The sequence below is a fragment of the Cavia porcellus genome, unplaced genomic scaffold (assembly GCF_034190915.1).
Source record: "Cavia porcellus strain 051 isolate PalLab524CR breed Dunkin Hartley unplaced genomic scaffold, mCavPor4.1 scaffold_1, whole genome shotgun sequence".
Taxonomy (NCBI): domain Eukaryota; kingdom Metazoa; phylum Chordata; class Mammalia; order Rodentia; family Caviidae; genus Cavia; species Cavia porcellus.
In genome coordinates, this window is record NW_026947484.1 from 134,038,129 (window position 1) to 134,052,745 (window position 14,617).

General features: G+C 34.0%; 1 protein-coding gene across 1 annotated transcript in view; it reads right to left on the reverse strand.

The window, feature by feature from the left end:
- Rsbn1 (round spermatid basic protein 1) overlaps positions 1-14,617 on the reverse strand; it is a 55,656-nt gene that overhangs the window by 35,255 nt on the left and 5,784 nt on the right. Inside the window, exon 2 of the mRNA XM_003479241.5 lies at positions 6,504-7,177. Within this exon, the coding sequence (XP_003479289.1) occupies positions 6,504-7,177 (674 nt within the window). The remainder of the gene's footprint in view (positions 1-6,503; positions 7,178-14,617) is intronic.

Genomic DNA, 14,617 nt, shown 5'->3' on the forward strand with positions numbered 1-14,617 from the left:
TACATCATTCCACAGAGCTTATTTCAGAAAGTAGTCTATTTAAGCTGTTTAAAACAATAGAAAGGAAAAAGGTAAATCGCAACCTTCCTAACCTTATGACCTGTAAATAGAAAGACATTCCCACTTTAAAACATTGTGAAAAAACAACATGGTTGGGTCAAAGTGGGTTTATTATAAGCTCTATGTAGAATGAGAAGAAAAAGTTGAAAAAACAAACACTGCTTTTGTTTGTTGTTTTAGAAACCTAGCTACTTTAAATATTTCACTTTTAATACACTGATGTGTAGCTTTCCTCCAGAGTTTAATTATTTCCCAAATTACATATACTCTAATAGTTCGTCTTTATTAGTACTGTCAATTCTCTATAGTTCCATTCTTTATTAGCATTATCAAGTCACTATAAAACATTATTTATACTAATCAAGGAGTAGCAAGAATCCCATTTAAGGTCTTGCCCCAATACAATGGAGAATTAGTATTTTTTGTTTTTCTCCAGAACAGTAAACATTTAAAGGTGAATTTAAAGGTGAATACTACAATCCTAAAGAACACTACCATTTTACAGAGTAAAAAAAAAATAATAGTACTGTTTACCGAAAGTTAAGCTATGATTTTTCAGTGAAAACCCTCAACATTATACATATATATATATATATATATATATATGCACAAAATTTGGGGTGGGGGACTTAAAACATGCATATTTGAAAATTCTCCCCCCAGCACATATATACACACCTTTCTTGTTCATGTATACCATTCAATTACTTAGCTGTAATAAGATGGAGTCTCAAGACAGTGACACTTAAAATAACTCCCATTTAACTCAATTATAATTTTAGAGTTTGTTATTGTTTTATTTGCAATTCATGCACAGACGTTAAGATCTGCAACCTTGCTGGTCATGGGCCTGCAACACTAGTACTACCAGAAAGAATGCTGACAGTGTAGACTGATTACCAAGCCCCTCCTTGAACCTTCGAAATCAAAGGCTACAGTTTAACAAAATTCCCAGCTATATTCTTTTACAGAATCATATACCTTCAGAGATAGGGAATAAAAATTCCTCTTTCAAGATTTACTATTGTTTAATCTTGGGGAAGGTTTGAAACAAAATATGATTTTCTTTATCTATGAAACAAACACTTGAAAATGGCTCTCCTTTTCTAAAACTGTGTTAGGTCATCAGATGACTAGAAGATTTGAAATTCTAATCAATTCATCTTTTGCCATCATATTTTTATAGGCATGGGGATCTAAGCATAGCATACATATTGCAGAGCTATAACCACTAAAAATGTCTTCAAGTAGCAAATACAGTAATCACAAAATATAAAATCTCGGCAAAAAATATCATAAATTACATTTATCCCTAAAGTACTTGCCTGTGTATGGACAAAAAAAATTTAAAAAAAAAAAATACTCATTTTCCTCTATTAACTGACTGAAAGATTGCACAAATCTTATTGTCAAAACTAGCATTTAAAGGAGACATGACAGCACATTCCCATAATTCCAGCATTTTGAGTGGTTGAAGCAGAAAGATCACAAATTTGAGGCCAGAGTGGAACACAGTACAACACTGTCTCAAACCAGGTGTGGTGGCGCCTACCTGTAATCCCAACTCTGAAGCAGAAATCCCAGCACCCAGGCTGAAGCAGGACTGCTACTGAAATCAAGGCCAGTCTGGGCTACATACTAAGTTCCAGGCCAGCCTGAACTATGCAGTGAGACCTTGGAAAGAAACAGGTGGGGGACAGAGAGCAAGAGCAAGAGCGAGAGGACCCTATATTTCAAAGAAATTAAGTTATCTAGCTAACAGCTATTTAAAATTTAGTTTTAAATAATGACTATTCTAAACAATTCTTAGCATTTATAAGATATATAACTTAAATAATCCTATAGATTAAAAAATTATAAAATGGTAATATTTTGTCAGTATTTATGTAGTTCTTTAAATAGAAACTCAAATTTAAGCCAGGTGTGGTGATGCATGCCTGCAATTCCTGCACTCAAGAGGTTGAAGCAAGAGGATACTGTAAGTTTGAGGCCAGCCAAGGTTACACAGTGAGTTCAAGGCCAGTCTGAACTACATAGCAAGATCCTGTCTCTAAAACCTGCCCCTCAAAAAAAAAAGAAAGAAAAAAAGAAATTTAAACTAACAAAATTAGCCTTTTGATTGCTGAAGGTTAAGGAAACAAGTAAGAGGTTGGTGTTTCACCTGATATCATGAATTTACCTCTTTTGGTAAATTAGAATATTTCAGTACCATAAAATAAGTTTTTTTAGAAAAGGTATAATACGGGCTGGGGATTTAGCTCAGCGGCATAAGCACCTGCCTTGCAAGCAGGCGGTCATGAGTTCGATCCTTGGTACCGATAAAAATGAAAAAGACAAAAAAAAGAAAAGGTATAATACAGATTCTAGCTCTAGCTATTATAATTAAAAAATACAAAAGTAATAGAAAAAAATTTTTTCTTGTATGAAACAAACCTGTTCACAAGAATTGTACACAAGAATTGTAAAACAGTGCTTCTAGAATCTTAATGTGTACATGAATCATTTGGGAATCTTTTAAAATATAGATTTTGATTCAGAAGATCTGAGTTAAAGAGAATGCATTTTTAGCAACCATCCTAGAGGTACCAAATTCATTCAAGCACACCTTAAGTAACAAGGTTCTAAAGAAAAGGCATAATTATAATAGACGCCCACACTCTGCAAAGCACTGGTCATGATGTTTTGAATAAAGTTCTAATTGATCAACTTAACATTTTTCCATTTTTGCCATACTTGAATTCTCACATGGTACAAAACATTTTTATTATCATTCTTAAAATCTAATCTTCTTTCTACCTTTCATTTTTGGTCTCTCTCCAAGTTCCTTATACTTACACACAGATACTTTAGAGGATTCCAGCCTCACCTTCATCTCTTTCCCATTCTAATGTTATTCCTGGACCACCTATACGCAACTGATCTAATTCTGCTTCTACAGCCTAGACATGCCTCCCAATCTCAGATCCAACATATTCAACAAAGCCATTTTAAATGATGAACCCAAAATGATACCTCCAAGTCAAAACATCTATCTGAACTCAACAACACTATCTTCTTATCCAGAGACACCAGGTTTTTCAACACTAATCTCTATAGGGGGTTATCTTCCCATTGTCTAAACTAAGTAAAACTATTCTGTTCTGCCAACTCCAGTTAATCTGCATCTTCTAATTATGTCTCAAACTTCATTATTTTCTCTCTAGTGTCAATACCAGACTAGATATAGATTATTTCTAATCTGATCACAATAACTTTACCAATCTTCTTGTTTTCAATCTCATTTTCTCCCTCAATGTCATCCTTCACTTTACTGTATAATCACTGCAAACAAGTAGCTGGGATTACAGGTGAGTGGCCAAGACGATAGGCAAACACCATCCTTCCTTTCACTTTTGAGTGCCATTCTCATTCTCTCTGCCCCACACCACCACCTCATCTCAACCTCAACTACTCCTCAACAGTTATCATGCCTCTTAACATTTGCAGCTTCCTGGACTGGGGATTTAGCTCAGCAGCATAAGCGCCTGCCTTGAGTTTGATCCCTGGTTCAAAATAAAACAAAACAAACCACTCTCACCCTAAAATCAAAGTAGGCTATTTTTAGCTTCCTGAAAGAACACATTTTCAATTGCCTCTTGTGTATCTGGCATTGTTATTACTCCTGCTGATTAAAAATGTCCTTACCAAGTTAAGTATTAATCTGCTTTCAAGATCCTATTCAAGCATCACAGGCCTTAAAATTCTTTTTCTAATGCCCTCATGGCTAAATTAGGTAACATCATAAAGTACTCTCTCCAAAGTATGGGTTTCCCTATGCATTTCTCTACCCTAATACCTAAAATACTCATGTCCCCCACTGAAGTGAACTCATTAATTGGTTCTTTTAACAACCAAGTGCCCATTACACAGTAGCTTCCCAATTCTGAATAAACTATCTTGAAATAGTCATAAGTAACTATATTGTAAACAATTTCTAGTAACTGTCTCTAAAATAAATTACTTGACTATATTTACAGATTAACAGAATTTTACACTTCACAAAAGACAGAATTCACCCCAAATACCCTGTATTTGCTGAAAATATTAGAAATAAAGCCTTTTGTACTTTGTTTTAAACAGAGATCCTTTAATTTCACTATTCATGGTGTTAGAACAAAAACAAAAACAAAAAACAAAAAAAACACTGATCTCTTCCACAATGGCCAAAATAAGGAAAAAACAGGGCAAAATGGTGTGAACACTCTTCAGATGACATAGGTTTCCACCTTGACTTTTCTATTTATTAGTTTTACAGCCTTGAATTAACATAACCAAGCCTCAGGTTTTTCAACAGACAACAGAAATGAAATTTTTTACCTATCCTCTGGTTATTTCTAATATTCCTACATAAATGTGAACATATTTCTATGAACCATGAAGTGCTAAAGAAATCCAAACTATTATACTGGCTTTTATCCCAACATCTGCCAAAGATTTTACAGGAACAAATGGAAATTAAAGTTTCATGGGCTAATTCAACCTCCTCTAGTCACCACATATTTCTCTCTGAGGACTAAAATTTGTAAGTAAAAATTAGGTTCCAGGTCTACCTCAATATTCTCATTGAGATGGTTGAAGTGCTTAACATTTAATTTAATTCTGAGTGTTTAAGAGCTAATTTATTAATTTCACATGTTCTTCAAAAGCAACTATCCATAAATTCCAAAGTAAATCTCAAGGTAAGTTGTTGGTACAGTCATTTAAATTTCAGCTCCATTTTTAAAAATTGGAGGACAAAAATCAGCAGGGAATATTAGTTCTAGTAATCTTCTTTATTAACTACTTTGGTTGAGTACTGTCTGTTGAGACACAAACTTGATCCACTGTAGACTAATATGATAGTTAAAAAGTCACCCTGACAAAACCAGGACATTTTTTTCCCCCAAATTGTCTGTCTAATGACTTAGATATGCTTGCTGGCCTATCAACCAGAAGAGAAAATTTGCTGCATCTCTCTAAATTTAAAAAGTGACAAAATATGTTAATGTGGCTCTCAGCAATATCTTTTCCTGTTAACTAGGGATTTATGGGGATTATGGACAAGATTAGAACTGTTTTTAGTCTCTTCTGCACTATTTATAAAAATAGGATTCCCTAAGCTGCAAAGGGAAAAACTCCTTTAAAAAAGAAAATCTACAAAAGTCAGCACTTCGGTACCTGATTGCAGTAACAAGGCCAAAATCCAAGACGAAGCCCTTTAATGCACATCGTGTTCCAACGTCTTGAGCAGCCCCATCTTGCGAACTCTCCAGATTGGCTGCTCCTGCTCTCTCTACTGCAGAGAGAACTTTAATTAGAGAAATTCTGAAGCTCATAAATCTAAAGTGGATACTCCCCTCATTGGAGGTAAGGATGGTAAGACTCGCTAAAAAATACTCAAGTTAGAAGAGATTCAAATATATCTGTGTGGCTTAAAACCACCGTAAGATAAGCAGCTGAGAGTCTTAATAAACAGCAGCGCATTTATCTAAATTTAAAAAAAAAAAAACCTTAAAAGAATGGCAGCAAATTAGATAATCTTTAAAAAAAAAAGCAGGTTACAATAATCATCTCTAAAAAGTGAAATCTCCACTAAACTCAAATTTATAATATAAATCATGAAAAGCAGAGCTGACCATTTACATTCATAATCCTTATGAGAAAAGCAATCAAGAAAAAGTAGGACACATTATTAATGTCTTTCTAATGCCCTAAAGTAACTTCAGTGAAAAAAAAATGTTATACTTGGGCTGGGGATTTAGCTCAGAGGCATAAGCACCTGCCTTGTGAGCAGGCAGTTGTGAGTTCAATCCCCGGTACCGGTAAAAAAAAAAAAAAATATGTTATACTAACAACTGGTTTAGAAAGGCAACATTTCCCTGCTGACTTAAGCCTAACTGCCCAAGCAAGGCTTCAGAAAATGTCTTTACCTTCAACAGTGCTAGACAGAGGAGCCGAGGCTATGGTGGCCTTCCTAGTGACACTCCCATGTCGCATAAATGGGGCATATTTCTGGGGTAGACTGCCAACAAGTTACTGACGAGGAGAAACAAAACCAGCAAACGTCTGTCAGGTAACTATGCCAACACCCTTGTGTTCTATTTTGATATAAATGTTAAGTTTTAACCGAAGTTATTAGAAGGTTTACCAAATCTAAGTATCTTCCACATAAACATTACCCGATCTGTGAAAGACACTTCATTTTCAACCCATGTTCCAAAAAATTCCTAATGATGCATGACACTCATAAAGTATTTCTTCAAGAAAAAGGCCCACCCCAAAGTTCTTGGCAATCAAGATTTTACAGCTGGACAAAGAGACAATTTGCAGTGCTTTTATCATCATGGTGTGCCATGCAACAGAAGTCGGTTAATGCTGTTGAGATAGTATATTTACTAAATAATATAACAATAATTTTACCTTACCTGAGTGTGAAAATTTGAAATGGTGGTTGTTTCAATATCTTTCTTGCCCAGAATTTCCATTTTCACTGGAGTGTTGGGGAAATTAAAAGCAAAGTAGTCCAAAAAGTCTGGGAGATAAGCAGCTGCTCCATGCACTATTGCTAAAGCATAGTAAGCAGCATTTTTCTCATTTTCACTGAATGTCAAAGCAAGAAACTCCTCAGAAAATCTCTCCATCTCCATTGGAGACAAAAATGAGAGTTCATCCATGTAAGCATGAAGGACAAGAGCACCACCATTGGACTGGTGTTCCTCATGAATAAAGTTGCTAAATTTAGTACCTGTTTTTAAGAAATTTCTACGAATAGAATGTTCCTGATGAGTCATAAAAGGTGTTTGTACTCCCTGGGGTACCCGATATTCTTGCATGCCCAAATTTAATCGGCACAGCTGTTCATCTTTCAGATACCTGAAGGACTCCTTATTAACTCCTGAAGTGCTATTTATTTGTCCTTGGTTGACAATTTCCTTACTGATGCGGGTCAGGCCAGCACAGACGGTTTGTACTTCCTTATTGTACATTTTAAGGCGTCTTCCTCTCATGTCCTCTCGGTGTTTCTTTTTCTTTTTCTTCTTTATTTTCTTCAAGACAAAATCATCAGCTCTCTGGGTTTTACCATTTTCATCTGGTGTTTCTGGCCACAATAATTAAAAAGAAGTTAGTTGCTAGGACTAGTGCCAATATACAAGATTCTTAAGGTACTTGATCTCAAATTAAGTAGCCACCTCTCAATTTCTCAGAATTTGCCACTACAATTTACATTTTAGTAAGTAAATGAGACAAAGATCTTAAAAAAAAAAAAAAAAAGCTAACATTCTGAGTTGAAGATTATGTTAAAAAGCAGGCAACAAGAGGCTTGGGGTTTGGTCAAGCGCAGACTGTATGCTTAGCATGAACAAGACCCCATATTTGATCTCTAGTATCATCAAAAAAGCAGGTATTACAAGGGTAGCATATAAATTAACTTTAAATGTGCCATACTGTATGGAACATTATTCACTAACCTTGCTGTTGAGACAGTATATTTAGTAAATAATTTAACAATAATTTTACCTTACCTGAGTGCAAATGTTTGAAATGATTATGGTAAAATCTCAACTGAAGCAGTGCCATAACTCACATTTTGTTGTCAGTCTATAAATTATTATGGTATAAGTAAAGTAAATCAAACCAAAGGAAATTAAACCATAAGATACCTTTGAGGGGGTTGTTGGTTTTGTTTGTTTTGTGAGACAGGGTCTTGTGTTGTTCAGGCTAGTCTTGAATTTACTATGTAGCCCAAAATGGCATTCAAAGGGTCACAATCCTCTTGCCTCCTCCTGCTCCCAAATGCTGGGATTATAGGTGTATACCCCTACACCCAGGTAAAATACCATTTTGCCTGTCAAATTATCATAGGTTTTACAGTGGGGGTTTTTGTTTTAGGGTCATTCTTAAAATATTGTTGTTGGAGTTATAAACCGATACAAGTTGCAATTTGGTAACATATCAAAAGTCTTGAAAATACTTAGACTCACTTTCAAGTCAAAGTTACCTGAGGAAATAATTAAAGATCTATAAAAATATCCATTGATGGAAGAATTTAAAACAAAAATGGAGCCACACCCAAACCTCTCTCTGGGAGTCTGCGCCATTCAAGGACTGCGGGGGGGGGGGGGGGGGGACACGGGACACCTCACCAGGAGGTGATCCCCATTTGCAAAACAGTGCCATGCGCCCACCTGCTGCTGCCAGAGTGGGGATAGCCACATCCAAGCCTCTTCTCTACCTTCCCAGACTGTGCCTTCCCAGGGGAGAGATCCAGGCCTCACCAGGAATCGATCCCCAGTGGGGAAAACAAATCATTTTCATTATTTTGTTGGGTTGGATTTTATTCTTTTGTTTTGTTTGATTATGTTAAATCTGATGGCAGATGCAGCTATTTGAAAGACAACAAGACATATTATGGTAACCATTTTAGATTAGTGACTTGTTTTAAAGTCCTTCATTGCGTTCACTGTTTTAGCTTTCTTGTTTTTATTCTATTCTGTTCTGTTCAATTTTTACTATGTCCAAAAGTACCTGTAGCTATTTTGAAAACAACAAAAGGAATTATGGTAACTACTGTTGGTTTCCTAAGGTTTTGAAGTCTTGTACCACTTATACTGATTTATTTTTGATTGTTTTTATTGTTATTTTCCTTGGTTTTATTCTATTTTCCTTGGCTTTAATCCTCTTTAAAATAAAACAAAATAACAAAAATGAATCTTCAAAAAATGCCCAACAGGTATTATTAAACAGACTGATTAAACTCTAATAGTTACATACTAAAAATATTACCCAGTCATTATGTATTACAGATGAAAAGACTTACATACAAATATTTTCACTCCTGTAAAACTCTATTCTAACAACTCTTCACCATCTAAGGGAGTATGTAACAATAGTTAATACTGCCATATGCTCCCTAACAACTGTACTCCTCATCACATCACTTAATCATACCCTGTTATTATATATTTAATATAAGGGATGTATATCTTACCTTTCCAGAGCATTTAACACATGTATCCATTTAACACATATATTTATATTACACATTTATTTATTTGAGTATTTTTTAAGTACCTACCCTGTACCTTTCAGATATACTTCTGGGCACTATGGATATGGTGCTAACTAAGGCAGACACAATCCCTATTCCCTATACTCTTACAATATAGCTGGATATGAAAAAGTAAGTAGCAGACAGTGATAGTAGGCTGCTCTAAACACTGAAAAAGTTCTTTCTAGAGGTGACATTTACATTTAGACTGAATCCTAAATAATAAGATGAACCAGACAAGTGAGAATCTAGGGGAAAATGGAAGCAAAGCACTTAAAGGAAAAAGATCTGCTTGATCTATATACGAGACAGACAGATCTCATTATATCTATATATATATATATATATATATATATCACAAAAATATCTGGAGGAATATATATGAAGGTATTAATTCTAGTTATCTATAGGTAATAGGAGTATAAATGTCTAGTTTCTTTTCTGCCTAACTGTATTTTCTAATTTTCTATAATAAACATATTACTTGTACAATTTAAAAATTTTTAGTTTTTAAAAGTATCACCATTGATTGGCAAATCAAAAATAAAACGACATCTTTTATGTACTAGTTAGAAGATTTACCTAGCAAAACATCCTCAAGATTAAACCACAAGATATATCCATCTTCAAGCTTGGTCTAGCATTTACTATATAGAGATCAAATAATAGTGTTCCTGATATAATTCAAGTAATTCAATGTTTACCTAGATACTCCAATTAATCCTACTATTAGCTTTGTGAAGAATAAGATCAATAAATTTCACAGTAAAGAATTTGATATAATATGTAAATATGGTACATGATAGTTGAATATATAAAATCACTCCAAATCACTCCAGATATTCAGAAACTTTCTGAGTATTCTAATGTGCAAGTCAAATACTTTAAAGTACCAAGATGTCAAATAATTTTTATTGTGTTCCGTTTCTGCTTTTAAAAACAAAAAAAGCTGGGCATAGGGGTGCATATCTGTAATCTCAGCACTTGGGAGGCTGAGACAGGAGGACCACTGTGAGTTTGAGGTCAGCCTGGACTACATAGTGACTTCAAGGCCTATCTGAACAACATAGTGAGGCCCTATCTCAAAAAAAAAAAAAAAAAAGAAAAAGAAAGAAAGAAAGAAAGAAGGGGGGGGGGAGAGACCTTTTAGGGGCTGGAGATTTAGCTCAGCTGCAAAAGCGCCTGCCTTGCAAGAAGGCAGTTGTGAGTTCGATCCCTGGTACCGATAAAAAGACAAAAAAAAAAAAAAAAGAAAAGAAAAGAAAGAAAGAAAAAAAAGACCTTTGATTTGCAAATATTACTTATAAGTAAACTAAGCTCATATACCAAAATATACATGCAATCAAATTGTTTACTCTGGTAAGAGAAAATGTAGGGTTTTATTCTATATACAAATAAATCTTCGATAATGAATGCTCAATAAGTCATTCCATTTCTCACCAAATTAAATTAATCTAAATACTTTGTCCAGTACCAAATTCTTCTAAGCAAATAAATGCTATTAAACACTAAAGTTAGACTGACTTAAAAACAGTTGTCTAATTATCCTCTACTAAATGTTGTAGCAATTTCACAAGAAAAAGGGAGTGAAAAATATACCTGAACAGATCTTGTTACTTTAAAATACCTCAGAAAAGGTATTTGGTATGCAGATGACGAACTGTGACCTAGATCTGCCACTGACATTTAACACCAACAAGGAACTGCCTTGATTGTAACACATTTTCCACAATACTATCAGTTTACCAGTGCTATTTCTAACATGGCCAATTCAAGTTTTATTCCAAAACTCATTTACATGAAAACCATTTCATTACTCCACCACAGCCCACTTAAAAAAAAAGTATGCAAGGAAATGAAAAGTATCCTAAATTGATTATAATCTCATATTCCACATGATCTTTCCACCTATCTCCATCCTCATTCTTGCTTTTCAAACGTTGACTCCTCAAGCTGAGAAAAGTTGCATTTGTTTGTACAGAAATTGAAACTTTTCCTGTTATGCTTCTAGTATAAGATGAACTTCCACAAACAAACAAAACTTATTTTTGAATGATGCTAACTGAGAATGGCACAAGTATTTACAAGTTGTTGAAGGTTATTACATAAAGTTGGTCATTATGGCTTCATGAGAAAGATACTAACTGCCTGGCTTTGAATTTAACATTTTATTTAAAAGTCAACATCTAGTAGCTTCACAATCTTAACATTCTTGCTAGTGTTTTAGTTTTCCAACAGGGGATGTATTTGGGTAGTCACATGTTGAGTATTTCCCCATAATGCAGAAGCTAAAATGTACTGACATTAGTTTCTATTGTTTTTGTTGAGGTCCTGGGGGTGGAAAGTAGGGCACTGCAATGTTATACAAGCTCCTACCAATCAGCTACATCCCCATCCCTGACATCAGTTCTTTACAGAAAAGTTCTTTACATAACACCTCTGATAAGGAAAATTTTCACTTATCAAACTGTGAAATTCAAAATAAAGTATGTGATCCTACAGAGAAAGACACAAACACTGATTTGAAAAACAAACTCATTAGTTATCTATAAAAAGATCATTATAACTATATACAGATTAACAGATGACACTATCAGTAAAATCTTCACATATGCTAATGTTATCAATTACTACTCAACATAATGTATTCAATATCATACTGCTGGAAATTTTCACAAAAAAAATACTTCCAAAATTATCAGACCTTAATTCATAACATCATTCTTTTTTTCTTTTTGGTACTAAGGACTGAATTACAGAGCACACTGTCAGTCTTTTTTTTTTTTTTTAATTTTTATTTTAGGACAAGCTCTCACTAAGCTATTCAGGCTGCCCTCAAAACTGTGATCTTCCTGCCCCAGCCTCTTGCACAGCTGGGATTACGGGCATATGCCACCATGCCCAGCTCATAACACCATTATTATATTTGAGCTTTATTTTAGTAAAAAAAAAAAAATGTAGTACCTTCAATGTCTAAAAATCATGGTGCATAAAGCAAAGTCAAACAATAATCATTAACATTTTAATAATCATAATAGACAAAAGGATCAAACTTGTTTTTTGAAAGGAAATTCTTTTTGGTCTTAAAGAGTTCTCTCAGTTCTACAGAAAACCCTAAATAAAAAGGAAAAACAAATAATCACTCTATCTTCAAACTTTGAGAATCAGCAATATGCTTTTAACACTGCTTTATCACCTCTGCCCCTTGATATTTATGAGTGATTGGCTAGGATTTAAACCCTAGTTCTACTACTACTTAGCAGTGTAACTTTTTTTTACATCTTTTTTAAAAAGTGCAATAGTAGGTTAACAGCAAAACTGACAGAAGGTACAGAAATTTCTCACATATCCGAGTCTCTACATACACATAACTTTCCTCCCTATCAATACTCCCCCAACAGCGATACATGCATTGATACACTTTTATCACTCAGAGTTCAATAATCTATATTAGGGTTCACTTTTGACGTTTCACATTCTGTATGTCTGGACAAACGTATATGAAATAGATCCACCATTATAGTATCACAGAGTAGTGGCCCAACCTGAAAAATCTGTGATGTATTTTTAAATTCCTGTGCCTTCATTACTAGCAATCACTGATCTTTTTATAGCTTCATGGTTTTTTGTTTTCCTTAGTGTCATGTAATTGGAATCATACCGTATTATAGTCTTTTCGGACAGAATTCTTCTACTTAGTAATATGTATTTAAGGTTACTCTATGTCTTCTCACTCTATAGCTCACTTGTTTTTAGTACTATCTGGATACACCACAATTTATTCATCTATCTACTGAGGAACATATTGGCAAATTCCAAGTGTTGGCAATTATAATAAAACTGCTATAAATTTCTACATGCAGGCTTTTGTGTGAACATTTTCAGTCTTTTGAGTAAACACCAAGGTGTGTGACTGCTTGATCACATAGTAAATGTTTAGTTTTGTAAGAAATGACCAAATTTGACTTCCAAAATACAGTAACCATACCATTTTGCATTCCCACCAACAATAAATGAGGCAGAGTAACCTCTTTTAACCATCTTTCTACTTTGTTTTTCATTGAAAAAGGAAGTTAACAGTATTTTCTCATAAGATTAATATATGAAAACGTACATGAAGCAAAGTGTATGAGAAACAAATGTAAAGCACTTGGCAATCCTAGAACATAAATAATACTCCAAACAGTTGAACACTGGAGAAAAAGTATGAAATCTAAAGGGTTCTATGTATGAACAGACACTTTACAGTTAGACTGGAGTTAAAAACTTCAAACTCTGTTTATTAAGTTCTGTGGAAGTTCAAAAAAATTTAACCCCCATGTTTTTATTTGAAACCTTTTAATACCAGTGTCTATCTCAGGAAGTTTAGGGGTTAAATGAGACAAGAATATAAGGCCGTCATCACAGTATTTAACACACAATTCCTTATGTACTTGATTACCACAATCATAATGAAAGTAGGTATTAACACTCCTTTAATAAGTGACAACAGCTCTGGAATATTAATTTATAGCAAGAAATTACTAGTCTAGGATACAATGTAGCATACAAGAGAAACAAGCAAAAAGGAAAAGCAAAATGTCCAAAAGGACAAAATCCACTATTCACCAAGTGCATGCCAGGGATTATAAATTACCTTATTTTAATCATCCACAAACTAGTGAAGTAGACATACAAATCCTTTTTCAGAAAAAAAAAGTAATCTGAACCAAGAAATGTAACTTTACAATAATTCTCAAAGGTGATAGGTACAAAATTCAAATTCAAACTCTCCTCTGTCTAACTCCAAATTTCAAACTCTTCCAATATGATACACTTACACTCCCTGGCTGCCTCTTCTATCACCTCTCCATACAACATTCCCAAAGATGCTCAACTAAGATTATTCACTTACAATTAATGGACTTAAGGTGACTTGGGAAAATCTCTAATAAAGGCAGTATTACTTTACTTAATAAATACTTTACTTAGTGCCCATTACATAATTCTGCACAAGCACAAAGATGGCATTATTATATTAAGCACAAGTTATCATGCTATTTTTCCCCATTCTCTTATTAGAGGAAAAATACTATGAAGTTATTGTTCTGATGAAATTATCTGTTTATTTCAATCCACATTATAATGCTAACAATTCTCCATTCCTATTCACTAAAAACACTCAATTTTTAAATTTAACACTCCTGCCAAATGAGAACTGTGAGTTCAAACCCAGTCTAGGGAACTTAGCAAGACTCTGTCTCAAAATAAAAAAAATTTTAAAGGAAGGCTAAAGATGTTAGCTCAGTGTAACAATATTGGGTTCAACCTCACTACAACCAAAAACTAATAAACTGCCAATATCTTTCTGACATTACAGAAAATTTCTATTAACTTCTGACTTACGAACACTTTCCCTGTGACACCAGTAAGGCAGTTAGTCAAAGGTAAAAAAATATAAGAAAGGAAGGCTGACATATGCATAGGTATGAGCAACCCCGACATTTAGTA